The following is a 12,600-nucleotide window of genomic DNA, read 5'->3' as shown; positions in this document are numbered from 1 at the left end:
AAAGCACTTTAGAAAATTTCACTTGATGTTAAGTGAATCTGATGTCATAACCACGCTGCTAGACATCTTCCTGAATTCAGAATCAYAGAATCAGTAAGGTTGGAAGGGACCTCTGGAGATCTTCTAGTCCAACCTCCCTGCTCAAGCAGGGTCACCTAGAGCAYGTTAGACAGGGTTGCATCCAGGYGGGCCTTGAATATCTCTTTTTATTTACTTAGCTACCACATCACTTTACAAAAAACAATGTATATTGATAAAAGACCAAACAATTTAGCGGAAATTATACTATCAAGAAGCAGAAACCTCCAACAGAAGCTTTACCATGCAAAGATCTTAGTTTCAGAATTCTGCACTCCCTACTCTCTCCCATGCCATTCACTCTTACTACTTACTACATGGAATCCAATTACTCTGTTCAGCGATTTCCTTTCTATATTTCTCCTAATTTTTATGGTGCTGACAGGGGAACTAAAATAAAGAGTAACTTTATTACCAGGATTGATCTGAAAGTTGGTATCTCAGTTGCTTTCCTGTACTTAGAATTTCAGCCTTACTGCTCTGGTTCTCCTCACCCCTTCCCAGTACATCAGAGTCATTAAGTTCTCTTAACATCTATGGATACAAAGAACTAGCAATAGGGGATACAGCAGTTAAGTTCTTACTCACATCTTCAGTTATTTTTACTGAACTGAGTCTTTTTTCAAACTTGCAATCTCATTAAAGTACATTTAAAAAACCTGCAAGCTTGCTACCAGCTATTTCCAAGTAATTAAATTCATTAACCTAAACAAGGAGCAAGGGAAATAATTTTATTTTCTTTCATGCTTTTTATCCCCCTCTTCTCCATAATAATTATAGATGCCCCTATTTCACTAACCCATATGACCAACACTTACTCACTTTTTTTTTTTTTTGGTGCTCTTATCTTTCTCTTGTAAGCCTTAAAACAGTAATTGCCCCAAAACTGAAAAGGAAGTCACAGAAGCAGTCGGGGTTTGTTTTATTTTTGAATATAAACCTAAGATTTGATCAGTTCCTCAAGAAGCCAAACTATTATTTCTTGCATTCTTTAGTTCCTAGTACATCAGTTCACAGCAGCTCAGTTTTAGCCTTTCCCCAGTCTGCTTCTGCCACAACACTATTTCTTTGATTTTACCATTGGTACCAAAAAAAGCGTACGTGCGTGTGTGTGTTTGGGAAAGAGGACTGAGAACCTCACATGAATACCCCAATGAAGCCACCTAAAGACATACAACTAAGTTTCACTGCAAATTTAAGAGCCTATTTCTGAGTTGGCTACACAGTCACTATCTCGGTGACTCACTTCCCAGCAAGAGAGCAGCCAGACTTACAGCTGTGTCTGCTGGCACACTTGCAGAAAAAGAAAAAGAAGGGGACAAGACAACGTGAGCACGGTGGCTTGCAGCTCTGCCACCCTGTACTTTCTGCTTAGCTCACCTAGAACAGAGGACACAAAAGCTCCCTCTTTGCTCAGTGCAGTTCAAATGAGCATCCAATGCTTTAAGGCACTCCAGCCCCGTTAAAGATTAGATAGATCCATGCTCTACAGAAATAAGGAGACTAAAAATGGCGTGGGGATCGGTAGAGTTAAAAATATGCTGAATAAGCACACTTGTCAACAGCCACCACACTCCRGCAGCAAAGCCCGTCACAGTTCCTGTTTTCACACAGTAAAGCTAAATGCTTTCCTTCCTCAGCACACCAAGTACCTTGTGCTGTGTTTACAGAGGAAACTACTTCTGCTTCCCCTTGGTGTGCTGAGGGGCAGCTTATCCCGGTCCCAGGCCCTGCCATCTCACTCAGGAAGCGCTACGCAGTTCTTCCACTCCAGCACCCAGCTGTTTGTCCCCGGGTTTGTAGTGGGTCCTAGCAGCAAGGCTCAACTCCGCGCAATGGGCAGCCGTGACTCAAGCCAGCACTGCTGGCTTGACTGCAAAGTCAACCCTAAGTGAAAATACTTGGTAAGAAAACTCCTCATGGGTATGAGGTATGATTAAGACCCACGGATATTTCAGCCTACGTGTATGATACGGCACTCCTACTTGAAACAAACCTTTTCTTCCCTATTCATTAGTTCAATATCCATGRTACTAGCAATACTGCTGAGGACAAGGCTCCAGGCAACCACTAGCATTTCCTATGTACCAATCAGCTGTGCTCACACACAGTCAAAGAGACTCCTTGGACACCGTTCATCAGCTACTGATTTTAGGGCCCATACTTCATTTAAGAYGCACAAAGTACTCCTGCCTCTCTCTGTGGTATGCATACAAGGCAATTCCCTTTGCTCCCTTGCCACAGAGACAGATGACCAATCTGCCTGATCATTATTTCTACCACTGATGGAACCAGGAGATAGCAACCGTGAGGATTTTCCACTACAGTCCAGTGTATGCAGGGCTTCATGTATTTATTATGCATGTACCATGAAACTTGCATTACAAGTTTCAAATGCAAACATCAGACAGGAAAGTTGAACTTTATAAAATAAAGTAAGACCAGTTGAACATTGATCCAAAGTAAGAATAATGCAACAGAGTCAGGAAATGCAAGAGTGAGGAAATAGATTTCACCAGAAAAATTCTTACCTTTCAACAAGAACTTGTTGAAAAACAAATAGAATCATTTTCCCAAGGAACTGCCCTGAAATCCCTTATCTGAGCAAAAAATGCTATTTCAATATCCCAAGAGCCCCGAAAGGCACGCTATGAATAGGATRCATCCACTGTGTTTCCATTGTTTGAAATGCAAGAGCTAAACCAGTGCAGTTACTTTACATTCTTCTTGTAAGCACAACTTAAGAATGTTTCCCTAGAATACAGTTGTGATACCAACACAGGCTCTTTAATTTAACTTTTTCACTAGGAAATTCTCAACCAGTCACTCTAAATTACCAAGAAAGAAGGCAAACAGCAACAACAACTTGACATCTAACAGTTCACACTTAGACCAATAAATAACCAGCTTCCTCACAACAGCAACATTCCACTTTTAACATGCTGTGGCCACCTTCACCAACCCTTCAAGGGAAGGAAAAAAAAAAAAAAAAAAAAAAAAAAAGATGGCCACAAAGCAGCTTTTCAATTAACAGCCAAAATATCCACCCCTCAGAACCTGGGGGCTGCGGTAATCCCCTTTTTGAAATGCTAATGTCATTACAACCATAGCACCAGAAGACAAGTGGTGTGGCCTGGGTGACAGAGCGTCTGCTGTGCCCTTACACAGATGATTCAAGCTGGGCCTTTTGTAATTCGCCTCACCAAAGCTCTCTGCCCAGCATCATGCTTGACAGGAGCTGCAGCTGCCGTCSGACTCTCCTGACAAGTGGGGGTGGAAAGAGCAAGATGATGAATTCATGCGTGTGGGGCGAGGGGCTGGGGCGCAGCAGCAGCACACCACGGCAYTGTGCTCTCTAAACGTGTACTCAACTCCAAAGACAGCTTGGGGAGCACTTGAAAAAGGGCAAAGCAAAAGGTTCCCCGGTTGCTCTTTCACCGCTACACAATTACATGACRTTAAAAATCATTACAGCTGGTCCTTACAGTCACTACAACAGGTATCTGGTATAGCTCAAAAACTTATCAAAATAAGCATATGTGTCATCACATCTCCCGAAATCAGCCTAGATTCAGGGAGAGGAAGAATGCCACCCATGGAGAAAGCTACCCCACAGGGATGGAGAGCTGTCAACTTCCATGGTAAAGCACCTGGGACTAGTTGCTATGGGGAGATCAGAGAGAGACCAGGGCAGGCACCAACAATTTGATCCTGCCACCTTGCAATACATATCAACTGACACCAAGCAATTACCAGAGGGCTTTTGGGTTTTGTCTTCAATTTATTGTTGAGCTTTTGTCCTTCTGATTCCACTGAGGGAATCATCAGTGAATACCAATGTAATGTAACGATTCAAATACTACAGGATTTGTGGGGGGGGTGGGGGGAGATCCTAAAGATTATCATTTTCTATTGCATCCATAAGAGCCTCCCACAAAAGGAAAAAAAAAAAAAAAGGAGAAAAGGGAGACAATCAACACAATAGCTGAGAAGTCAGTGAAGTTAAGGTTTTGCACCAAGTGAAATACAGATTAACTGAAAGAACAAGTTAAAAACTGAAACATTTGCCATTTGCAAATGCCACTATTTACAGCAGTTCCCACTCCACTATGAGATTAAGAGAAGCTAGTCTAATACTCCAGAAACAGAAGCCCCAAACCCCGCTGMCAAAAAGGAACTGCATCTATCCCACTACGAAAGAGCCGTCATCCTGCTGCCGCTTAAGGTTTTTGAATGCCTGCCTGCAGAGCAGCAACTTTGTACATTGCAATGAAGAGGCCAACCTCTACTGCCTCCGAAAGAGGAAAGGTGACAGGCTCCTCTGGAAAGGGAGATGTGCTTGGTATAGTCCACACAGGCTGCACACCAGCAAGCAGCTCTGAAATGCTGCCACTAAGCTCAAATCATTTTTAAACGAAGAATACAAAAATTTCAGTTCTTCAGGTACCCTCCCTTAGCACTGTGCACTAACCAATGTCAGGAGAGAAATCTTCTCCATTTAAAATACCTAATTTAATTAAGAGTTTAGTGGAGGAAACAGATGTAGTGATAGATGCTTCCCTGCTGTCAGAGGATGCAGAACAGACATCCATTTTCATCCTCTTAAATTGCTCTGCAGCGCCTGACCCAGTCAACCATGAAATACTCCTGACCTGCCTCAGACAGTGGCAGGTAGCCAAAGGTATGCAGTAAAATAGCTTTTAAGTCTTTGCTCACCCTGACTGTAGTCAGAGAACAAACCTCCCCCAAACTCCCTAAATTAGCAGTTTTTGCCAAGCTGTCTTGCTTTTAATGACACTGGGGATCAAGGATGCTAATGCCAGACCCACTCRTGTACCAGATGATATGCTGCTACACCACCTTCCTCTCAACGCAGTCACACACCTGCCCCCGACGTGCTCAGTTCTCACACTGGATCAGCTCTAACTAGAAAAGAGCTTGTTAAAGCAGAATGAAACCAGAAGCAACGCTAATGGGAAAAACAGCGCTCTGAAAAGGTGCTCCATCCCTGAGCGGTGTCTGCAGCTGGAGGCATACGCCAACAGTTCTCCGGAGAGCTCGGAGGAGGTAGAAGTTCTCGCAGGGACTAGCCTCTTCCAGTGGAACACCCACACAGCACTTCGTGTTCGTTCAGAGGTACTGCCTTGTGCCAGCAGACAGCGGTCTGGACACCACGACACACACCTCCTCCTCACACGGCAGAAATCCGCCAGCAGAACCGGCTGCCATCAGCTCTCAGTTCGCGCAGAGCACAGCCATACGGGCCTCTGAACATACCAGATTTGCCCCTTACTTTCTACAYAGCTTTTTTGGATGTCAAAAAGTCAAACTCAGGAGCTGTGGCCACTTTTTCAGTATGCTGGGTGCAAGCTATTGAGAAAACTGAAAAATACATGAAGTTTGAGGAAGGACGAGCCTACRGTCAACAGCTCTGCCCTTCCACTCTACAGCAGCTTTCCTCCATAAAAGGCCACTCAGTTTTGGGAACGCACGTGCCTCAGTCACACACCCCTTCCTCCCTGCTCTCAGTCAAAAGAAACATCCCAGTCTGCTCTCTAACGCACCCTGCACAGTCTGGATTATTAAAAAGTGAAACAGCATGCACCAAGCAACTCCACATGAGAGAGGGACAAAGACGCACTAAAGAACACGTGTCATGCAGTTGAAGAGTGCTCAGAGACATGAGGAGGATGGCCTCCAAAACTACCAGTCAAGTTACAATATTCAGAGTTGGAATCTATTTTTTAATTAGTTCCTCTCACAGAGAGGAAATAGTGTAAGATGGGATGCTAACAAAACACACAATAATCAGACCCCCAGGATCTGAGAAGCCTGTGGAAGAAAGGAAGAAGAAACAGCGGTAGTGACAGTCATCTCAGAAAAACGTGACATAGGATCAAGGCACCCTTATGGAGAGCACCAGTTCAGCACTTCCTCTTCAAAATGAGAAATTCCTTATGACTTGAGTACTGACTCTGTAAACAAATCTACCTGTGGAAGAATCTCTAGAGAGACCATTTTTACCTTCATCTCTTCACACTCAGGCTTAAGCTACAAGAGCAACACCRAGCGTGTGGGGAGGGGAAAAAGAACAGCAGTATGAAAAGGAGAGCTTCTTTCATCACATAGAAATAGCAACATTTCACCTGATTCAGCCTCTGCCCAAATAGGAAACTTACTTCCCTACTACAGGAATGACAACTCTTCACTGTTACAGGTCACTTAACAGCACCTCACACAATGTGCCAAAGCCCTATATGGATACTATTCAGAGATAACTAAGTCTAACCTCCTAAAGAGGTGCAATCTACACAATAAAACAGCTTCTCAGGAACTTGTCAGCAGTCAAAATAGTGCAGGAGAGAGCTTACTCCTTCATACAGAGTTAAAAGCAGTGACACAAGGAAAAAAAAAAGAAGAGTGAAGGGATGGCTATCATAGTGCTGCTGAGAGATTCCCAAGTCCTGTGCTCTGCTTCAGATCAAACTTATTGACTACTTGTTTCACTATAATTGAATGGCACAGAACTCAACAAGAATCCTGGACCAAGAGCTCAGCTCTCCCACCACTGGACACCTACTTTTCCAAAAGTGGAATCTACCTTGCTAAATGCCATAGAGGAAAGAATCAACAATAAAGCACAGAATTGTCAACCTAAAAGTGATGCCTGAGTATTTGAGAAGTAAATGCAAATAAAGAGATCCAAAGTGGGAAGACTTAAATGCTAACATTATGCTAGCTCATGGGTATCACATTTCTACATCACAGGAAGTTTTAGTACCGCTTTGGGCTATGGGCAATAACATCTGCGATAAGACTAACTTCTTCGGAAAGTTGAAGTGGATGACTAAATAATACAACTGAAAAACAGAAGCTTGCTGTCTTCATGATTGCACCAAAGCACTTGCACTCAAAGGCAAACTCATGGTAGCTTATGACTACATCAAAGTTTTTCAGTTTATGTATTAACACTTTCCTTTTCCTCAGTTGAGGAAAAAGTGACAGTAGACTAGAAAAAGTGACAGTAGACTAGAAAAAGTGACAGTAGACTAGAAAAAGTGACAGTAGACTAGAAACACAATAATAAAACTTACCTGTTATTATTTCTTACAGTCTAAATCTATTAAAAGCCCGTGAAAAAGTTCACAGTAAAACCCAAAGGTTGCTCTAAAGCAGCATTTCAAAGCAACTTTGCTAAGGAAGCTAAAAAAGTGACAGAAGGGAAGATGTACTATCTGTGATAAAACCAAGCATTGGTTATAGTTCTTTGCTTGCTCTAAAAAGAAGCAAGTTGTGCTACAATCTAACGTGTGGCTTCATACAACTCTGTATCGGTCCTTTCAGRAAGCTGATAAGTGAGTCGAAAACCTGAACTACTGAAGGATTCTTCTGGGAGTGGGTGGGTGTGGAAGAGAGAAACGTCCCAGCCTTCCTCCTCCACCAAGGATGAATCAACAACTGTTTTTRATATGACATGTCCAAAGCAAGGCCTCTGCAGCACCAGGAAGAAACCTGGTCAGACGCTCTGATGATGCTGGTGGTCCAGAACAGAGAGGCAGCCCCAGCAGTCCCTTCCTAATCAGTTCAAATATAACTTCCTCTGTTCTGTGATACTTGGCCTGGACGAGGGTTCAAGGGCTAGCAGCTATAACAGGTTTGACTTGTTTACAGTAAGGTTTCCTTTGCAGTGGGTATAACACACAATAATACACAATGAGGCAGATGAGCAATGCAAATCTTAACAGTAAAACTGGCACAACTCAGCTAAGAAAAGCCATGAGCTAAGAAAAGCAGAACTTTCTCAGAAAGTCAAGGACATTTCTCTAAACATGGCAACAACTTCTACTTGAAATTCCTCTCGTTTCTTGATTAACACACAGTTGCTATCTCGTCTTCCAYAGTTTCTCTCTCCACCAGATTCTCAGCTATCTCAGAGCACCTGTGGGCAGWCAGTCACTGCTCTAGTCACCATCTTCACCCTGCTCTGCTCCTGCCTTGAGGAGGTTCCCATCTTATAGCTTCAGTCTCTGGAGGGTATGCATACTTTGTGACCTGAGGCCCTTGCCTCAAGTTCTTAAAATATTCTGTCAGAGTCTGGTTAGTCAATGTTGTTGCACATATAAAAGCCTCACAAGCCTGACACTGTATCTTGCATCCTTCTGCATTAAGACACTCTTACCTAACCGTTAAAAGAAAAAAAAAAAAAAAAAAAAAAAAAAGACCACATGCGTAATTTGTGCTAGAGTTCTTCCTCCCAAGGCCATACTATTCTCAATCATTCTAATCTGCTTGCGTAACTAAAATGCCACCTTTTTAAGGACATACACTACTTAACCAATAAGCCACTAATTGGCCTTTAAACCACTAGGATCTTTTTCACAACTCCATCTGTGGAAACCTTCACCTTCCTGCATTGCTGCATTCCCTTCTGCCCCTCTTCTCCACCCTAGAATCTTATTTTCCCCAGATGCCTCATTTATTTCAGTCTACTCTATTACTTTCCTAAAAAATCTCAATCTGTTTCTAGCCCTTTTGTTTGCTTGAAGAGTCTCTAGATAGCTCTGCTCTATTTCCTTCAACATATTCTATCTCTATCTAAAGCAGGAAAGCTTCACCTGTTATTTGAGTGACAGGCATTTCTCTGTGGAAGTGGAAGCAGAGCAAAATGCAAAGTTGCTTAAATAGTAATTTTTTTAAAATCATAAAACAATTTAATTTTTTCTGGTGCATAGTTTTGAGTGCCTAAGGGTGTCTCTGACATGACGTGTGTGACAATTTCCTCGTGACATGGAAAATGTTTCTCCATTTTTTTTTTCAGAAAAGAAAAGCAGCAGCCACCGCTTCTAGCTGTCTAGTTGTGGTTTTCTCCATGTATGTCAGCCCTATCATRTTTCTTTCCTGTTCTCAGATTGAAAACTCAAGACATTCTCCAGAGGTGCTTATCWCGCTTTGCAGAAAGGCAATATTTTTCAAACTAGCAATGTTTCTCTTTTTTTTTAAAAAAAAAAGGAAAATATATGCATCAAAAGCAGCAGCAACTTATGTTCCTGCTTTCAAATAGGAAACAGACCTTCCCTACTGAACTAGGATGACTGGTTAGACATAGGACGCTAAACCTACAGGATTTAAAGAAGCTCTTTTGCTCAGTTCTGTTCAATTCTTTGGGTTCTGCTCCCCCTGCTCCAGAATGCTTCTCCTATCACACTAAACAAATAAATGCTTCTCTCCTTGCATTCATGGCATTGGCCCCATGGAGAAGAAAGCCACACAAACACAGAAGCATCTCCGTCTAGCACCAGGCAGGTCAAGGTACGCAAGCCRCAAGTGAACACTTTCACAACCTCTTAAAGTTGAGCAGTCTTTCGTCAGCACTGGACTCCCCAGTTCCCTTGCCCCTTCCCTCATAAAAGCATCACTGTACTAGGCAGGACTAACAAGCTCATTTTATTCTTCAACAGTTCAGTAACAAATGCTGCTAACTCAATCCACCTAGCACATCTTACAATTCATCTAGGTAGCCCCATACGTAGGGGGGTATCTCAAGTCCCTTCGAAGACTTCAGACCTGGAAGAGAGCAATTCACAAGTCCTCCAGCTCCAACAGAACACACTGCAAAAGCAGAGACTTGCTTACCTCAGAGCAATCCCTGCTTAGAGACAAGGAGAAACACTCTTCAAAAGTTTTGATCATCAAAAAGAAARGGGTTTTTAGATGCAGATTTTCACACACAGTGAAAATAGTGCCGTAATCCTGTCACTGGGTTCCAACAACTCTAATGAAGATAYGAGCACTTCTAAACTTGCTGCTCAAGTGCCTACCCTCATTCTTGACTATTAGCACCCTTTGTATCAGCAGTGTTTTCAGCAACCCTCACCTAGACGYGGAGTGCTAGGTTTGACAGCAGGGAACACCACAGATCCAGCCACAAAAGCTGAAGACTTGACTGACTGCTTACAGTACCCACCTTGCCCTAGTCCTGATTTCCCCCTTATCACCCATGTAAGCATGCTGAGGAGGTTTATCTGTTCTTCAACTTTATATACTGCACAGCACCTATTCCAGTGGTATTGCAGTAACAGGCCACGGTTAAATTTCAGCTCAGGAGCAAATAAACTTCTTGTTCTGCAGGGTCAGTAAAAGCTGGTAGCACGAACAGGAGGTGATGATTACTTGTGGTGCCACAGTTAAATGTAATAGCCTGGCGAAGCAATCAGGTGAACGATTACACAGATGAAGGGACATAGGTCCAACAAGTGGGGGAAAACAAAGCAAATATTCAATGTATCCTAAAAATGTGATTTAGGACTCAGAAGTGAATAGAAGTAGGGAGGGAATCATCAAATGGTACAAGGTAATAACATAGCAAGCTTTCCTCTCCCATGAGAGCAGAGACAAATCCGAACTTTGAAAGCCTCCCCAAATAATGGGCTTAAGCAGAGAAAGGACTCAGAGACAGGAATAAGCTGCATAAGAAGTAAAGACAGACAAGTCTATCTTCAATCTAGCATAAAGCAGTTATCAAGGGAAGCCAATAAGGTGATGTGTCAGAACCTGAACTGAGGTGTGCAAATACCTTCTTTAAAGAGGACTGAACTGTGCCATTTGCTCCCTTCTTGCTTTTTTTGTACAATGAAACTCCCACTAGTTTCCATCTTTCATATTCCAGTCCAACAGGCTAGCTGGACCACTGAACTGTTRAGCAGCATATTTTTCTGCTAGCAACTGTAGCCAAGAATTGAAGATATTTTAATAYTTGGTATAGCTGAGTGATTAAAATCTCACCAAGAGTAAAATTAGACAAATTCATGAATCACAGGATTCCATCAGTTCTTTTCATCTCCCACTCTCTGTAAACCAGAACTTGGTAGACAGTAAGATTTTTGCCCCATATATCCAGTCATGCTACTTAATACAGCACACTCCTCTGATGAGATGTTTGCCTTTGATTAAAGGAAACAAGTGGGTTTTTTTTTTTTTTTTTTGTTTGCTTGTTTGTTTTTCCTTGCCCTCACTGTCTTCCCAGTCCTCTCAGGCAGCCTCTCAAAACACTCAGGAATATTTCTTTCTCTTTCTGTTTTAACGTAGTATTTAATCTGCTTGGTTTTCCTTGAGTCATTCAGAAGGTAAGCACTACAGGAGGTTAAAAAAAAAATCCCTTCAAAAGCACAGTGAAACAAATGAATTTGATCTTCCTCTCCCTCAAATGGAGGAGGGACACGTCTTCCCCCAAATACAGGGGATGAAATGAGAGATGCAGCACAGATGTATCTTAGCCCATCCAACACAGTCAAAGTAGAACTGGAAATCCTGGTTCATAGTCACTTATATTAATTAGTAACCCCTCCCACTCATTTCTCCCAGTACTGCAGTGAAGATTAATCTACTCACATGTAGGTCCTTTGGATTTGCTGAGCCAACCTAAAAGGACAAACAAAAGGTAAATTTAGGATTACTGTTAGGCATGTTTTAATTCCTCCCTTCCTCTCCATTAAAACTAGTTAAAATTAAACTAGTTGTGTGTCTAGATAAGACTTCTATTATTTTCTTTAAACCAGCTGCTTAAACAGTGTTGCCTGGAACAGTGGTAACAGTACATTTGTTATTTGAGCATACTTCCTAGCCAGCTTTGCTGTCTGGCCATTATTCTGTTGCTCCTGCTCTCCACCATGCTCCTCTGTACCACCTGGCTTTTACTAAACTCTCCAACGGGACTGGAAAGAGGAATTTGACCCCACACCACCTCTTTATTTCCATAGAGAACTACGTACTTCCTTGGACTGACTTGCTAATTTCTTTAAACCCAGACTTATATGAAACAAGCAGGTTATAATCAAGATCATCTGCTCACACATGACACCTGCCCGCATTTCTGCCTGGCCTGCTGTCCTTGGTTTCACAGAATTCACCCCTAGCTGTACAAACTCCTTCCTTTAAACCACGAAGAAAACGTCTGCTTTGTACAGCTTCCCAAAGAACAGCAAGTCTGAATCCACGCTCTTACAAGCTGTTCTGTGTAATACAACCAAACAGCAGCAGTATCCAAGAGCTTCTGTGCAGAATAACCTTGGTACAAAAAAGACCTTAGAACAGCAAGAAGCAGATTGATTACGTTTGTGTCAGAGCACACATGGCAATGAAGTTGTTTCAGTTTATTCAAACTCAATTTATCACTTTAATGGCAATCCTAGAAATTAAAGAGCTAGCTTCATAGCATTTCACATGTGATCAGTCAACAAAAAGCAGCTTGTACCTGAATCAATGTGGACATGGATTCATCAGGACTGCATTATTAGTCTTCAAGTTTAAATAAATTTTGCTTTATGGATATTGATGTTTGCTTATTTTTGCTTCAAAATGTTTAAAAGACTACTTTTACTAACACTTTTCACTTTCATTATTGATAATACTATCATCTGATCTTAGGAAATGCAAGGCTTAACCTACCTTTTCATAGGTTTCCAATARAGCTGGATAAACTTATGAATGTTTATGAATGCAAGAGATCGCACCATTTAGAACACA

The 12,600-nt window shown here is 42.1% G+C and overlaps 1 protein-coding gene across 2 annotated transcripts in view; it reads right to left on the bottom strand.

Annotated features, from left to right (window-relative positions):
* SUSD6 (sushi domain containing 6) overlaps positions 1-12,600 on the bottom strand; it is an 83,275-nt gene that overhangs the window by 31,276 nt on the left and 39,399 nt on the right. The window contains exon 4 of one of the 2 annotated variants that reach the window (XM_085323291.1): positions 11,467-11,496. The exons of the other annotated variant lie outside the window; for it this stretch is intronic. Within the exon in view, the coding sequence (XP_085179417.1) occupies positions 11,467-11,496 (30 nt within the window). The remainder of the gene's footprint in view (positions 1-11,466; positions 11,497-12,600) is intronic. 2 annotated transcript variants of the gene reach the window in all.

Source organism: Rhea americana, unplaced genomic scaffold (assembly GCF_003343005.1).
Source record: "Rhea americana isolate MKP2758 unplaced genomic scaffold, rheAme1 scaffold_84, whole genome shotgun sequence".
In the NCBI taxonomy this organism is placed as follows: Eukaryota; Metazoa; Chordata; class Aves; order Rheiformes; family Rheidae; genus Rhea; species Rhea americana.
Note: the sequence above shows the minus strand (reverse complement) of the source record. Positions and strands in the feature narration are given on the sequence as shown.